The sequence below is a fragment of the Nerophis lumbriciformis genome, linkage group LG05 (assembly GCF_033978685.3).
Source record: "Nerophis lumbriciformis linkage group LG05, RoL_Nlum_v2.1, whole genome shotgun sequence".
NCBI classification, from domain to species: domain Eukaryota; kingdom Metazoa; phylum Chordata; class Actinopteri; order Syngnathiformes; family Syngnathidae; genus Nerophis; species Nerophis lumbriciformis.
The window spans coordinates 47,383,299-47,399,131 of NC_084552.2; the positions used below are offsets into that span (position 1 = coordinate 47,383,299).

A 15,833-nucleotide genomic window follows, 5' to 3' on the forward strand; every position below is an offset into this window, starting at 1 on the left:
TGTTGGCAATATTATAATAATAAACAGAATTTTACTCAAAAAATGTCACTGTTTTACAAGAACAACAAAAACATTGGCAATATTGCAATAAATGTCAGAATTTTATATGACAAATGTCACCATTTTGCATTAAAAAGTAATAATTTTACATTAAAAAGTAATAATTTTACATTAAAAAGTAATAGTTTTACGAGAAACCATTGCGATATTACAGAAACAGAAAGCATATGAGAAATTGTTGCCAATTTTATAAGAACAAAGTCGACACATTGTGAGAAAAAGACTGCTTTTAGTTAAAAAAAAAAAACGTATTTAATTTTTTGTTGGTAAGTGTTTTTTAATCTTCATTATTTACTTCAAGTTATTACAGTATGTATCTATACATATATTTATTTATTTATTTATTTTATATTAATTTTGGTGCATTTCAATTTTTTACACACACTTGTTATTTCATGTGTTGACCAGAGGGGGGAGCACTTTTATAACCGACACACAGCCAATTTGAAAAATCCCTTCTTTTTGGGACCACTCTAATTTTGATGGATTTTCACCACCAATGAGACATTCTCTATTAGATGCAATGGTTTTCCTTATTGGGACCATGATTTATGTCCTAATTTTTGTACACCGGTCCTCATATGGAAGGTACTTTTCTTTCTTGATGGCTCAAGAAGGGTAGAAATACAAGAACACACACACACACACACACACACACACACAATTTGTCTATAGGAGATGATTTATGCTTCTGTGTTATTTTATTTTTAGACCAATTACTCCCTTTCTCGTTCTCCTCTACTCTCCTTTTTGCCACTTTTGTGTGTATTTACAGACCTCCCTTAATGTTTATTTTACCTTTTTCTCGTCTCGCCGCCGCTAAAAGCAAGCAGGTCAGGTTGAATAAACGTCACTTGCCGCTGTATTATCTTCTTTTGTTGAGTCGCCGCTCCAGGCACACAGACCAGCGCATGAAGACGATGAATCAATGAATAATTAATTCAACAACAATGAAAGCTTAATGCTAATGCATTTACTGTCTGTTTGCACAGGTCACGCGCTTGTCTGCTAATGTGCGAGTGACACAATACACAAGTTTTAGCATCTCACAATTATTCCAAATAAGGGGTGTCCATTTACATTTTTTTAAATTTCTGATACAAACATTGGAACCTTGAGTTTTGGCAGATTATACATGCTTGTATTATTATTATTTTTTATATAGAATGTTGGAAAATGTTTGATCAAGTGAAATTAGTCAAACAGAGAACAATGGCATGAAAAACACTAACCTATTTATTATTAACCATCTGGAATATACTTATGCTGTCTTCAAGTTGAAGTGAAGCGGTAATTGTTTTTGGTGAACCATAGTGGCTACAATAACTTATGACGTTAAGCTCATGACGCAGTAAGTTGAATGATGCGGACACGTTTGTTACTGGATACTTTCTAATGCGCTTCTGCCTTGGAGCGTTTGTATGTGTAAGTAATATGCAACTATAATATTTGATACTTGTTTTTATTGACAAATGCGCTGTTCAATATTGTTCAATGAAAGACACATATTTGCTTAGTTTGAGTTTATTTCTAACAAGCACACAATTACAACATGATACATCACAATTTCCAGTTTCTCTTTTCAACATGTTCGAAAAGGGATAGGAAGAAGCAGAACTTATTTACATTACCCCTTTTCCATTACATAGCAATTGTTAACACTTTTCCCTTCCTGTTCTCAGTTTATTCAAAATAAACTCCATAATTAATAAAATTGAAAAATAAATAAATAATTAGTGAAGTAAGTTGTATTACATATGGCGAGATAAATACGATAATCAATAAATTCAGAATGTTTATCATAGTTCTTCTTCTTTGTATTTTGTAAACACTTTGAGTTTGAACAGTTTCATAAATTGAATCATATTAGTACACTGTTTGATTTCTTTACCTAATCCATTACATAAATGAATTCCACATAGTGATATACTAAAGGTTTTAAGTGTTGTGCGTGCATACAAATGTTTTACATTACATTTTTCGATAAGGTTATTTTTCTCCTCTTTGTTGAGAAGAATTGTTGTATGTTCTTGGGTAGCAGGTTGCAGTTTGCTTTGTGCATAATTTTGTCTGTTTGCAAATTCACTATATCGTGGAATTGCAATATTTTTGATTCAATAAAATCAAAATATTTGTAGCCGATAGCCTACCATGTTTACCTTTTTGTTAACCTGTGTTTGGTTAACTTGTGTTGCCAGATATTTCGACAGTAATGGGTGTGTGTTGACTTATTTTCCAGAGGAAAGTATGTATATACTGCAGTAAGCTGTACACTGACTACTCTAAAGTGAATTCATTTCTACAGCATTGCCGCCCTGTGCTCCAGTTTCTGCTTCACACTATCAAAGTACATGCTCGAAATGATATTTCCCATCAATGAACGGTAGCGCATCAGTGCCAGAAGCTATCGTGCAGCTTCATTCTAATAAAGAGAAAAATATAGACGTATAAAAACAAGCTTTTTTAAAATGAGATTCCAACCTGAAGCTATAGCTCTGTCGACCATATAAAGACACACTAGCCTTTTTATTAGTGGTGCATGTGCGATCTGTAAAAGGTCAAGGGTCACTGGTGACAATTACACAAGTGTAATCTTGACCAACGTAATCCTTCTGCTGGGCTTAGGTCTGTTAATTGAAAATGGTGGTGGCATGTTCATAGAAAGCAACATGGTGTTGAAGCAACGAGGGGTTTTAATGTTTAACTTTATCTCAATTAATTTGATAAAATTGTACCTTATTCTATTTTTTTTTTATAAATATATCTAAGTGAATTTTTATTTTACAAATTGGTTTTAGAGAATTTCATCCATTTTCTACCGCTTGTCCCTCTCGGGGTCGCGGGGGTGGAAGACGAGTACACCCTGGACAAGTCGCCACCTCATGCAGGATTTCAACTCTATTTTATTTTTTATCAAATTTGATAGCATTTTTTATATTAAGACATTTAGTTCAATTGTAATACAAATTGTCTTATTTTATCCAATCATATTTTGTTTGATTAAATGTTGTCGTATTTTGTATAATTTTGTCTTATTTTATAAAATGTTATTATATCAATTTCTTTTAATTGTATCTAATTTTATTTCCTATGATCAAAACGTGTTTTGTTTTATCTAATTTCATCTTATTTTTTCAAATTTTATTTAATTACATTGTATGCTATTTTATCCAAAAAAAAATGTTATTGTATTTTATTTCATGAATTTTATGTTAAATTTCTTCTTATTATAGCCACACAAAGTAGGGGAAGAGGAGTGTGACAGCAAAGTAGCAATTAGGACCATGTGATGTGTGTATTCCTGGTACAGTGCTGATCACTGTGTGTATGTGTGTGCGCATGCGTGTGTGTGTGTGTGTGCGTGCGTGCTGCAGCCTGCAGTTTCCATGGCAACATGGGAACCCATCTTGGTCTCTATGGTAACTTGTGGTTGGCACCTAGGAAGAAGGATGCGGAGAGTGGGAGTGAAAGCAGGAAAAAAGAAAAGTTGATGTTCATAATTCACGACATGGACAAAAGTTTTGAGACAATCACTTCATCAATCAAGTGTTGATCTTTTAGTCATTGAGCAGATAAAAGTATAAACCAGGCTGTCATTCATCTGTAGCTTTAATACGGACGCGGAAGGTCAAGGCGAATGGGATGGTACGCTGGGACGTCGATGCTGTAATCCGATTGGCCGAGCTGATGGATAGATGGTTGAGTTGACCTCTTATGTTTAACCTGATTACTGCCGCCACACGCTCACCTTTCCTCCATCTTTTAGCCTCTCATTCCTTTCCCATCGCTAACCAGATTACATTATGGATTTTGCCCTTTTTCTGAGGTCGCTTAGTGTGTGTTTTCGTGCTTAGTGTGTGTGTGTGTGTGTGTGTGTGTGTGTGTGTGTGTGTGTGTGTGTGTGTGTGTGTGTGTGTGTGTGTGTGTGTGTGTGTGTGTGTGTGTGTGTGTGTGTGTGTGTGTGTGTGTGTGTGTGTGTGTGTGTGTGTGTGTGTGAGAGCTGCTCCTACCAGATGTTCTCCTCTTCTTCAGTGTCTGTCACTGGCAGCATCTTTTGAGTATGTGTGTGCGTGTGTGATTGGCAGTGATGGAGAGCCATGCTCATCAAATGCGTGTGTGTGTGTGTGTGTGTGTGCGCGTTTGCGCGTGTGTACATGCGTGTGTAATTAATTACACGACTCGCTCTGCGGTGGAGGGTGATGAATGCACAAACAATGCATTATTGAAAGTCTGCAAGTGACACATGAAATAATTAAAAAGGTGTTTAATGGATCTTTATGCCTCACCTGGAAAGAAAACACTTTAAGAACTTTAAACCTGAAATGTCCAAAGTTTACCCACCAAAGGTCACATACAGATATATATATATATATATATATATATATATATATATATATATATATATATATATATATATATATATATATATATATCAGTTGTGGTTCTTACAAAATATAAAATAAAAGTTAAAATTGCTCCTAAAGCTCTGACCCCTGAATTAGTGTAAGTGTAATGTACAGTCTTTATAACACATTATATGCAATCAACATGAAGTGAAGCACAAGTTTTATCAGCATTACATTTTCTTTATTTAAAACAAAACGAAAATATCAGTTAAATAAATGCAAAAATCCTCACATTTTTTGGTGCAATACATCTATGCATTAAGTACAAAGCACTGATGTAAGCTGCTTTTTTGAAACCTTGATGTTGTTAGCGCAGTCAGACAGGATGTTGCGCAGAGCACTTTTATTGTGAAGGCTGAAAGTGTGCTGCTATTCTTAAGGGTACTTGACGACTGCTATGTTTTTGAGTGGAGACAATTAGAAGCTATGTAGAAAAATAGAAAATTACAGCTGCTGTCCTGTCTGTACGTCGATCTTACATCGATCTGACATTGATCTTACATCGTTCTTACATTGACCTTACATCGATCTTTCATTGAGCTTAAATACACATATAAATTAAATAAATGGGTTGTACTTGTATAGCGCTTTTCTACCTTCAAGGTACTCAAAGCGCTTTGACACTACTTCCACATTTACCCATTCACACACTGATGGAGGGAGCTGCCATGCAAGACACTAACCAGCACCCATCAGGAGCAAGGGTGAAGTGTCTTGCTCAGGACACAACGGACATGACGAGGTTGGTACTAGGTGGGGATTGAACCAGGGACCCTCGGGTTGCGCACGGCCACTCTACCACTGCGCCATGCCGTCCCTATATACACACACATATTTTTTTTTTTTTTTTTTTTTTTTTTTTAGGGGCCAAGCAATAACAATGGAGCTACGGGCCACACTTTGAACATCCTTTCTCTACACTTCCTAATAGTTGAAGTGTGCGAAAATTTTCATTTCAATATGGGAAAATAACCATTCTAAAAAAAGAAAAAAAGATGTTATTTTTATTTTATAATCATTATTTTGGCACTATTATTCAATTAATAAAGACGTGAAAAATCCCGCATTTGAATGATATGCAGTTGTCTCTCGCCACATCGCAATTCAAAGTTTGCGGCTTCACTCTAGCTATATTTTGAAGCATGTGTCATGTAATTTGAGTCTAATTTAAGCATTGTAAAGCATAAAAATGTCTAAATGAAGTAAAAATATCGAAATCAATTCTACAGTAGCAATGGCCAATAAATGAGACCAGACCAATCAGAGCGCACTGTTCAGTGTTGTGGCCACTGATTGGCTGAGCCTCAGGCAGCATTACTATATTGGATTAAAGGAGTCTAAAGGGGACTATGTGGGTGGTATTTCATGTCTAGAGGGCTCTCAAAATGTTAAAATGTGTATTTGGAACAGGTTTTTATGCCCTAGCTGTGAAAATATTTGATTTATAGTTGATAGCTCCTACTTTACGGAAATTAATTTGCCATGGTCAAGCCCGGAAACAAATAACGACAACAAGGGGCGTCCCAATCTGATTAATATCAGTTCAATGTCATCAAATAAACGAGTATTGGGTTGTATCCGCTTGCATGTAAAATGTGTGATATAATGTCCAATACAAACAGTCCAGCAGCATGTTTACTTGTGCAAAGCTGTAAATGTAAATGTCCTCCAATACGCACATCTTTTATTTTAGTCTAGTCATTTATAAAAAGGTATACACAGTAGGCTACTATGAGCTAGCAGCTACGCAACAACTAAGCACACAATAGTGCACAAGCTAGACATACGTAATGAGTGTCCTTCATTGCAGTCTAAAACAGCACATTAGTCAATATAAATAAGTATCAAATAATTATTGTTGCATATTACTTACACACACAAAGTCTCCAAGGCAGAAGTGTATTAGAAAGTATCCAGTAACAAACGTGTCCGCATCATTCAACTTACTGCGCCATGTGATTATCTTCATGAATTATTGTGACCACTAAAAAACAATTGTCGCTCCACTTCAACTTAGGGACAGCATGAGTCCATTCCAGACAGTTGATAATAAATATGTTAGTGTTTTTCATTGTTCTCTGTTTGACTAATTTCACTTGATCAAACTTTTTCTAACATTCAAAATACAAAATAATAAAAGTATGTATGATTCTTGCTGATTTCGAATTAATATCGGTATTACCAATACTCAGGGCTCCAATATCAGTATTGTATCAGAAGTGTTGCATCGGGACATCACTAGTAACAACAATAAATTAGGTCTTATTTCATATCGGTATGATTAAATGTTTTTAAAAATGTGGCCTGTCAATGGTTATAAAATATTTGTGTGTAGCTGAGGGTCAAACGTCAAGGTAGTTTTTATATTTTATCTCCTGGTTCCTTCCACAGAGGTCTGGTGAGATCTGGTTGACCCTCTAACCTCAAACTTCTGGCCCAGCCTGAGTGTGACCATGGGAAACCACCAGCACCCACACAAGGGGGCAGTGTGGACAGATTGATGGATGAAACTAAATATTTGGATGGTATTTTTTTTAATAAACCACCTCCAAGGGGGAGAGTGGGTGTTTTTTTCTTGGTTTAGTATCTGAAGGCCACATCATCGTCTTGTCATGTTATTTCCATTGGGAAATGACGGATGATGAGCTGCACAAAAAGTGCTCTATAACGTTATGCAATATCGCTGAGGTCGTTTGGGGCCATTTCCCAGGAACCCCTCTCAGTTGGGGGTCACGGCTACGAAAACACATTTCTCCAGTAAAACGTCTAAAATGCACACGCAGTCAAGACAGGAAGTGAAGCACTTTTAAATAAACTAAAGACCACAACATGGAACGCATGGATGATGATAATATGATAATGTGTAATTAGTTACAATGCTGTAGACAGGAATGTAATTTAGAGTAGTCAGTGTACAGCATCCACTAAAAATTACCTACTAATGTATTTTTCTCTGCAGGAGCGCGTGGAGTACCTGTTCCTCATCATCTTCACTGTGGAGGCGTTCCTGAAGGTGATAGCGTACGGCCTGCTCTTCCACCCCAACGCCTACCTGAGGAACGGCTGGAATCTGCTGGACTTCATCATCGTAGTCGTCGGGTGAGTCAGCGGCGTGCGGACGATTTCCTGTGTGAAAACTCAGCAGTGAGTCACAGAGTCGCGCGCGGTAAAGTCGCCGCACTAAACCTCGGCCCCTTAGTGGCTTTGGTGAGCCTGAAACTGATTAGCTTGTTAGATTCTGATAGCAAAGCTGTACTCTGTTTTTTCTTTATCTGCCACTCAGCGACTATAGCCCATCTGCTAAGCCTCAGTGTGTGTGTGTGTGTGTGTGTGTGTGTGTGTGTGTGTGTGTGTGTGTGTGTGTGTGTGTGTGTGTGTGTGTGTGTGTGTTATCTTTCTGTTTGCCTCTCTGGTTCTTTTCACGTCTGCATTGAGACTTTGTGATGACACATTCATATATTTTTATCCCTGATTCTCTGGCCTTCAAAGTCTGGATTAACAAAATACGGCACTTTAATCTGATTTTAGGACAAATGTTGCAGTAAACACTCGCGGAACGCTCTGTTAAAGTACCAGTACAGTGGAAAAAGAAGTTGACACTCTATGCTTAATTGGGTTTATTTGTATCCATTAAACCCTCAGAGTATGTGAAAATACCGTCTAAACATCACAAAATAGTCAACCATCTATCCATCAAAATAGTCGGCCATTTTTTTTATTAGTCCGCTACGAATATCTTCGGCAATTTCCGTAGTTTCTTGGTCACTGTAGTAACGCTTCTGCACTCTGACCATATTATTAGATAAGTCATACTGGAAATATGCAAACATTGGAAAGAGATGTGCTGTTTATCATTCACAATCCTTATGTAAGACAAGAACACACATGCTTAGCTTTTTTTATGCATTTGAAATCGTAAATAAATAGCTAACAATTGAGTCAACAGATCGAGGGCCCTCTGTTGCGCTCATTAAACCCTGTAAAAACATCAAAAACTGCCAACAATACTCCATATACATTTCTTGACCTGAAAATTAACCAAATATGAGTGATATTGTTATTATAAGCGCCAACGCAGACGGCCTATTTTAGCAGCGCATTGATAGCAGTGAGCTAATGCTATCTTATGCCGCTATTGTTGACACATGCCGGCGGCTGCTTCTGCTTCATCTCAAAATAAAGAGTACATTTTAGATTATAATTCATGCATCTCTCACCTGGTGGCATACAAATGTGGCCATGAACCGAGAGGCTGATTGAATTTGAAATCCCCCGAGATGGTGTAAATTACTTTTTTTTAACCCTTTGTGAGGATTGCGATTTAATCTTCATCTAAACAGAATTATTTGAGCGAGAGTGGGAATATTACAGTAAGTGTTTGTATTATTTCGGTTCATTATAGTTAGTTTTTATGTTAAGCACCTATAACTATGCTGCTGATGCTATGGTGTTTCAATAAAGCTGCATCCGTTTAGCACTCGGCTTCTAAAACATATTGCTCATCCTCTTTGTGTTCGGGCTCAAAAATATAAGGTTCTGTATCATGTTTTTACCAAAGTAATCGTTGGCTCTCACAAAGTCTGCTGGATTAGTATTGTTGTTGATGGGGAAGGGATCTTTGGTTCCTAACGCTATGTCACGGATCACTTGACTGGCTTCCTCATTAATAATAACAATATTGCTCATATTTGGTTAATTTTCAGGTCACGACATGTAAATGGAGTATTGTTGGTGGTTTCTGGATGTTTTTTGGGGGGTTTAATGAGCACAACAAAGGACCCTCGATCTGTTGACTCAATTGTTAGCTATTTTCGAATGAATAAAAACAAGCTAAGCATATGTGTTCTTGTCTTACCTAAGGATTGTGAATGGTAAACAGCACATCTCTTTCCAATTTCTGCATGTTTCCAGTATGACTGATCTGATGATATGGTCACAGTGTAGACGCGTTCCTTCAGTGACGTCATCCAACCCCGAATCTACGAAAATTGCCAAATATGTCCGGACCGGAGTATTGAAAATGGCCGACTCAATTGTGCCATTTTGTGACATGTATACAGTATTTTCACATATTTTGAGGACTGTTAGATATCGTTTAATGGATACAATGAAACACAATTAAGCATATAAAGTCAACTTGTTTTTCCATTATACTGGTACATTAACATTTATGTATACTTAAACACACAAAAGTACCAAAATTTGATAGCCTTGAGTACCAGTAAAGATTCCTAGGTTCCAGGAATTGGTAGCGTATCGATTCAAAGGTGAAAGGTACCCATCCCTTCTCCGCAACCACCACCACAAGTACATTAAAGTCTTGTGGGAAACACTGGAGAATGTGAAAAAGTGCATTGGTTTTAATTCAAGAAAATGTTTTAATCCTATGTGGTTATTGCAGTCACCAAATTATTGCGCACAGCTTTTAGCTCACTTTTCATGTAATCATTAGCTGAAAATAGACATCATGTTTGGCTGGAGACATATGAAACAGAATATGGAATGTAACGATCAAAAAAAATATGTCAGTCAAAACAGTGACGCACATTTCACAGTGTGGAGGAAGAGGATGCACATAATCAGGAAATGTGACAACATGTTCTGGCAGCGTGGGCATGAATGAATACTTTCTGCATGCATGAAAATGTTGGCAATGTTGACCATATTGTCTTTTAAGACCAAAAACCACATAGCTGTCGTTCTTTTTAGTAGCGTGTGCTGCACTGCAAGTCTAATGGAGGAGGCAGGTAAAGATGTCGCTTAAGCGCTCCTTTCAAGTGGCCATTTCATCGGTGCTAATTGATAAGTGTCCATGACTAACACACACTCGCTGGCCTTTGAGCGAGCAGCAGATGGGAAATGGAATAATATGACTTATTTTTTTATTTTTTTATTTTTTTTAAAGATCTCAGAGAGATAGAGAGCGCTCATTAGCGCTGCTTGATGTCCACAATTTAAGTAATATGAGCCTTAAAAATGTTCTCTTTAGCTAGCCAGCTGTTTGTTTTGCTGTTTAATAGTTCCCACCAAGCAACCTGATTGGTCAGTCAGCAGGCACCGCAATCATTTGTACGCATCCCTCGATCAGTATGTTTACGTGCACGAAAGAATACCAGAATATTGCATGAACGGGCTTGAAATAAGAATGCTACAACACATGTAAATGCCCTAATTTTATTTATATATATATATATATATTTTTTTTTTATGCGCTTAATACCTAGATTATGCGATTGGAGGGTAGGGGGCGGGCATCCGGGGCGTTGCGCCTTTTTCCGTCATAACACGTGGGGTGAAGCATGAAATTTAGCCCCTGCCCCCAGTTTAACAGACTGCCATGAAATTTGGTGGTGACTTCTTAATGTGACGGGATGACGAAAAGAAGTTTCAGGAACCCATGTTTGAAAAAATTGAGACATTTTGCATTGACTCTGATGGCGCCCCCTACTGACTAGATCGGGGTGTCCAAACTTCTTCCGCTGAGGGCCGCACACTGAAAAATTTAAGCTTATGGGGGCCATTTGGATAGTTTTCATTTCAAGGACCATCAGATTTTTTTTCAACCTTCAGGGCTCCTCTCAAGTTTGGTCCCGAGATGTTGAAAATATGTTGTATATCAATTGCATTTTTGAAACACTTAAATCTCTAGATAAACTTCAGATTTATCTGTCGATATAATTTTTTTAAATATGTTTTCTGCCCTTTTTGTTGAAGAAAACCATGTTTTTATGGCAACAACACAAAATATGCAATATTGCCCCCCAAAAGTTGTTTAAAGTGGAATATTTGATGCAAAGTAATTTCAGCCTTAAATAGGTCAATAATTCATAACATTGATATGTATTAAATATTATTTTTGAGCAATGGGAGTTAAAAAATTCTCAGTGATCCAAAAGGGCCGCACTCATAAAAGTGTTAAAAATATTTCATAAATAATTGTTTTCTTTTTTTTACTTTCAGTGCTTAAATCTCTACATCAACAGATCAATCCCTCGATTATAAGTTTGTAATATTTGTTTATGTTTTTTTTTTTTTTTTTTTATGCCCTTTTTGTCATAGAAAACATTTTTTAAGGCAAACTCCGGGTACTCCGGCTTCCTCCCACCTCCAAAGACATGCCCCTGGGGATAGGTTGATTGGCAACACTAAATTGGCCCAAGTGTGTGAATGTGAGTGTGAATGTTGTCTGTCTATCTGAGTTGGCCCTGCAATGAGGTGGCGACTTGTCCAGGGTGTACCCCGCCTTCCGCCCAAATGCAGCTGAGATAGGCTCCAGCACCCACCGAAAGAGACAAGCGATAGAAAATGGATGGATGGACACAAAATATGCAATGTTTTCCCAAAAAAATATTTCAGAGGGAATATGTGATGTGAAGTACCGGTAATAAGAGCCTTCAATATGTTAATAATTTATCACAACATAGATTTTGATTTACTATTATTTTTTTTAGCAATAACAGTTTCAAAGGGGAAAAAAACAGCTTTGTGTTATTGGAGTCAACATTGGTATGGTTGCATTTCACCTGTATGCTATTTTATTCCACTTTTTTATTCTTTTATTTTTTTAATGTAATAGTATTTTTAGAATGTGCCGTGGGTCGTTAAAAAATTAGCCCCCGGGTGGCACATTGGACACCTCTGGACTAGATTGTATGAATATGGAAAGTATTCTCAAAATGTTTAGATGTCCTTCACACTCGTGAACTTGCATCGAGCCCTGTGTACCGCGTGCCCACAGACTCACGTGAACCCCAAGTTGCATGTAGTGGAGGAGTGGCAGGGTGACATGGTTTGCGCTTTCTCGCATATCAATTAATACCTACTTTAAAGGCAAAAAATGTATCCAGTTTTAAGGAGGCACAGGTGTACCTAAAGAAGTGGCCAGTCGTGCATGTAAATCCAAAACAATTTCAAGTCTAAAAACACATTAAAGCAAAGTGTTCTGATTATTAATATTAATATTCTCATGTGTGAATCAGAAAGCAAACATTTATGAATGTGTTTTATATTCTTAAGCACATTTTGACAGCAGCAGATTTGGTTTGAAGCGTGCCAAAAGTTGCTTTGCACCTCCTACATTATTAATAAAGTCAACATATGGATGAGTATTCAATTTAAAAGCAGCTCAGATGAGGCTTAGATTTTTCTTATTTCACATTCAAAGTTTGCCATATTTTTAGGTTGTGTTCACGCATGTCTTGTTTGCTTTCCGCAAAAAAGAATGCTGCTGTGTTTGCTCTGCCAGTACATTTGATTTGGTCAAGTGTGACGACATTCTCCACCAAATAACGTTTTTATTTAATTTACTCAAAAAAAAAAACGGAAATGCTAACAATGCCGATAGCTAGCATGCTATCAGCTTGTACTATGCTATAAACTTACGTCGATACAGTGTGATAACATGGGAATATCTCTTGTTTCAGTAGAAATTTGCTAAATTGCCCAATCTTAATGTCATATGCAAAATGCTATTGCTAGCGCCTAGCAAGATAAATGGCCTACTATGTACTTGAGGTTCTACCTGCCACCTATTGTATTTGTCAATGCTAACAATGCAAACTGCTGGCAACCTGCGTGGATACACTATCTTGCTTCAGTCGTGTCAGGTTCAAACACTGATGACATCTATTAAACAGACAAAGAAGCAAGGAATTAAACAGAGACAGAAATCAATTTGGCTCAATGAGGAAAAACGCGTAGACCTGTACCCTTGCACAGTGTCCCACCACTCTCTCACGAAAGATTGTACGCCTCTTCTTTTATTTGGACTTTCCCTGATTACATGGCAACAGCTGTTTCTAAAGGAAGGGGGGTCGTAAACAGCCGTCGCCTTTGGTTACAAAACAGTTCAAAGAAAAGGTGCCTGGAGGGGGGTCAGGTCCTGCTTCCTCTCCACTTTGTAGATCTCGGGTCAAGACAAAATCTTCCTGTGGATTACAATACATCAAAGAAACCGACACCTTCATGTCGCTTCCCATCCTACACAGTGGAGTTTTACAAGCCTTTTGATTGGTAAGATCAAAGACAGCTTTTGTCTGCTCGCCGGGAACTCATTGAAACACAAAGTTTTGTGATACTTAGATACAATTATTCTGACAAGTAGATTGTAGCAAAAGTGCTAAATCTAAATGTGATATGCAAAATGCTGAAGCTAATGCCCAGCAAGACAGGTACGATGTACATCAGGTCCTACCTGCCAATCATAATTTTGGGAAAATTCCAACAATAAAAATGTTTTAGAATCCTAACAAGTTGCATGTTAATAACCTACAGTACATAGAAACATTGTGATAATATGGAAATATATTTTGCTTCAGTAGAGGGTTGCTAAAGTACAACATATCTTTGTGAATGATTCAAAATGCTAGTGCCTAGCATAAAGGTACGATGTACATCAGGTCCTTAGCCGTCATCTGTTTTTTTTAAATTACCCCAAAAATGTCAACAATGTTAAATGTTAACAACTATCATGCTTGTAATTTTTGGGGATACACGCCGATAACATAGGAGCATGTCTTGCTTCAGTAGATGCAAAATCCATCCATCCATCCATTTTCTACCACGTGTCCTTTTCGGGGTCGCGGGGTGGCTGGAGCCTATCCCAGCTGCAGTCGGGCGGAAGTCAGGGTACACCCTGGTCATGTCGCCACAATGTAATATGCAAAATGCTATAGCTAGAGCATAGCAAGACAGGTATTTTGTAGTTAAATTCTTAACAGCCACCTACTTTCAATTTGGAAAATGTCAGCGCTAATAATGCTAACTGCTGGCAACATGCGGATACGCTGTGATAACATGGGAACATCTCTTGCTTCAGTCGATGGCCGCTAACGTGCAAAATCTCAATGTAATATTCAAAATGTTAAATTGCTATAGCTGTGCTTAGTTAGCTACAAAGGTACTGTAAATGTAAAGTCCTAAGTCCTGGGAGAATCCCTAAAAAATGTCAATGCTAACAGCTGGCATATTATCAACCTACATGGATACAGAGTGATACCATTGGAATATCTCTTGCCTCAGTCAATTGTTACTCACGTGCAAAGTGTCAATTATAAAATGGTAGCGCACACCGTTGAAAATCTTGGTTTTGCATCATGCCATGTAAATGTATGTAATTAAAGATGAGGATATTGGCTAAAATACCCCAACATGCTAACAGTCAGCATGTTTGTACCTGGCAAGATAGAGCTAAGTAATAAAAGAGCTGTGGCATTTCTATAGTAATATTACATCATGCATGTTAATATGTATGGCATTTGGCATAAGTAAGATAGCAGCAGCAGTGATTGGCTGCAGTGTGAATGTGACTTAATATGTGTTTGCAGGTTGTTCAGTGCCATTTTGGAACAGGCCACGAAAGGCGACGGGGCGGCTCCCATTGGAGGCAAGGCAGCGGGCTTCGATGTCAAGGCCTTGAGAGCCTTCCGAGTACTGCGACCCCTGCGACTGGTCTCTGGAGTACCCAGTAAGTGTCCATTCAGGGAACCAAGGGAAGGCTGCAATACTTTAGGGGAGCAGGTATGAATGAAGACTGGGATGAAATGAAGCATTGAGCTCGTATTGGTTACACAATCACACACTTTTTTTGTCTACTTTTGCTTCATCTGATCTGATTATTGATTTATTGTGATTTTTTTTTTTCTGTTTGTGTTACTATGTTTTACCTTCTTTCACTTGACATTCAATTGTTGTCATGATAGTTTGTACGGATTTAAACTTCTGTTTTTACAATGAAATTAATTCACAAATACAAGCACATTTTTTCATGAATGCTATTTATTGAGTATTTATTCAGATGTTCGTATGTAGTACATATAATACACGTTTTCATTTTAAAACATTTTTTAACATTTTTGACATTTTTAGAAATTGCTAAGAATGAAATTACTGTACAGTTGTCCCTTGCCACATCACATTTCAAATTTTGCAGTTTCACTACATCACTGGTTTTTATGTTGAAATCCTATTTTACATATTTTTGGCCTAAATCAAAATTTCTGTTTGCAATTTTCTCAAAGTTAAACTGTTCAAACCATGAAATAAAACAAAAAGAAAAGTAATATATTTTAATTAATATTGTAAGTATATATTGTATGTAATGTAGTAGTAGTTATATTGTATAAGTACTGTAAGTAGTGTAGTAGTAGTAATATTGTACAAGAAACATCTTGTAAGTAATGTAGTAGTGATAATATTGTACAAATAATATATTGTAAGTAATTAGTCATATTATACAGGTAATATATCATAGTGATGTAATAATTGGGATATTGTAGAGGTAATATACTGTAAATAATGTAGTTATTATATTCTACAAGTAATGTGTTGTAAGTAATGTAGTAGGAGTGATATTGTACAAGTAATATA

General features: G+C 37.0%; 1 protein-coding gene across 4 annotated transcripts in view; it reads left to right on the plus strand.

Annotated features, from left to right (window-relative positions):
- Positions 1-15,833, plus strand: part of cacna1c (calcium channel, voltage-dependent, L type, alpha 1C subunit) — a 261,395-nt gene that overhangs the window by 157,400 nt on the left and 88,162 nt on the right. For all 4 annotated transcript variants that reach the window (XM_061959443.2, XM_061959444.2, XM_061959445.2 and 1 more), the window contains exons 4-5: positions 7,426-7,565; positions 14,792-14,931. In XM_061959443.2, coding sequence (XP_061815427.1) covers positions 7,426-7,565; positions 14,792-14,931 — 280 coding nt within the window. The remainder of the gene's footprint in view (positions 1-7,425; positions 7,566-14,791; positions 14,932-15,833) is intronic.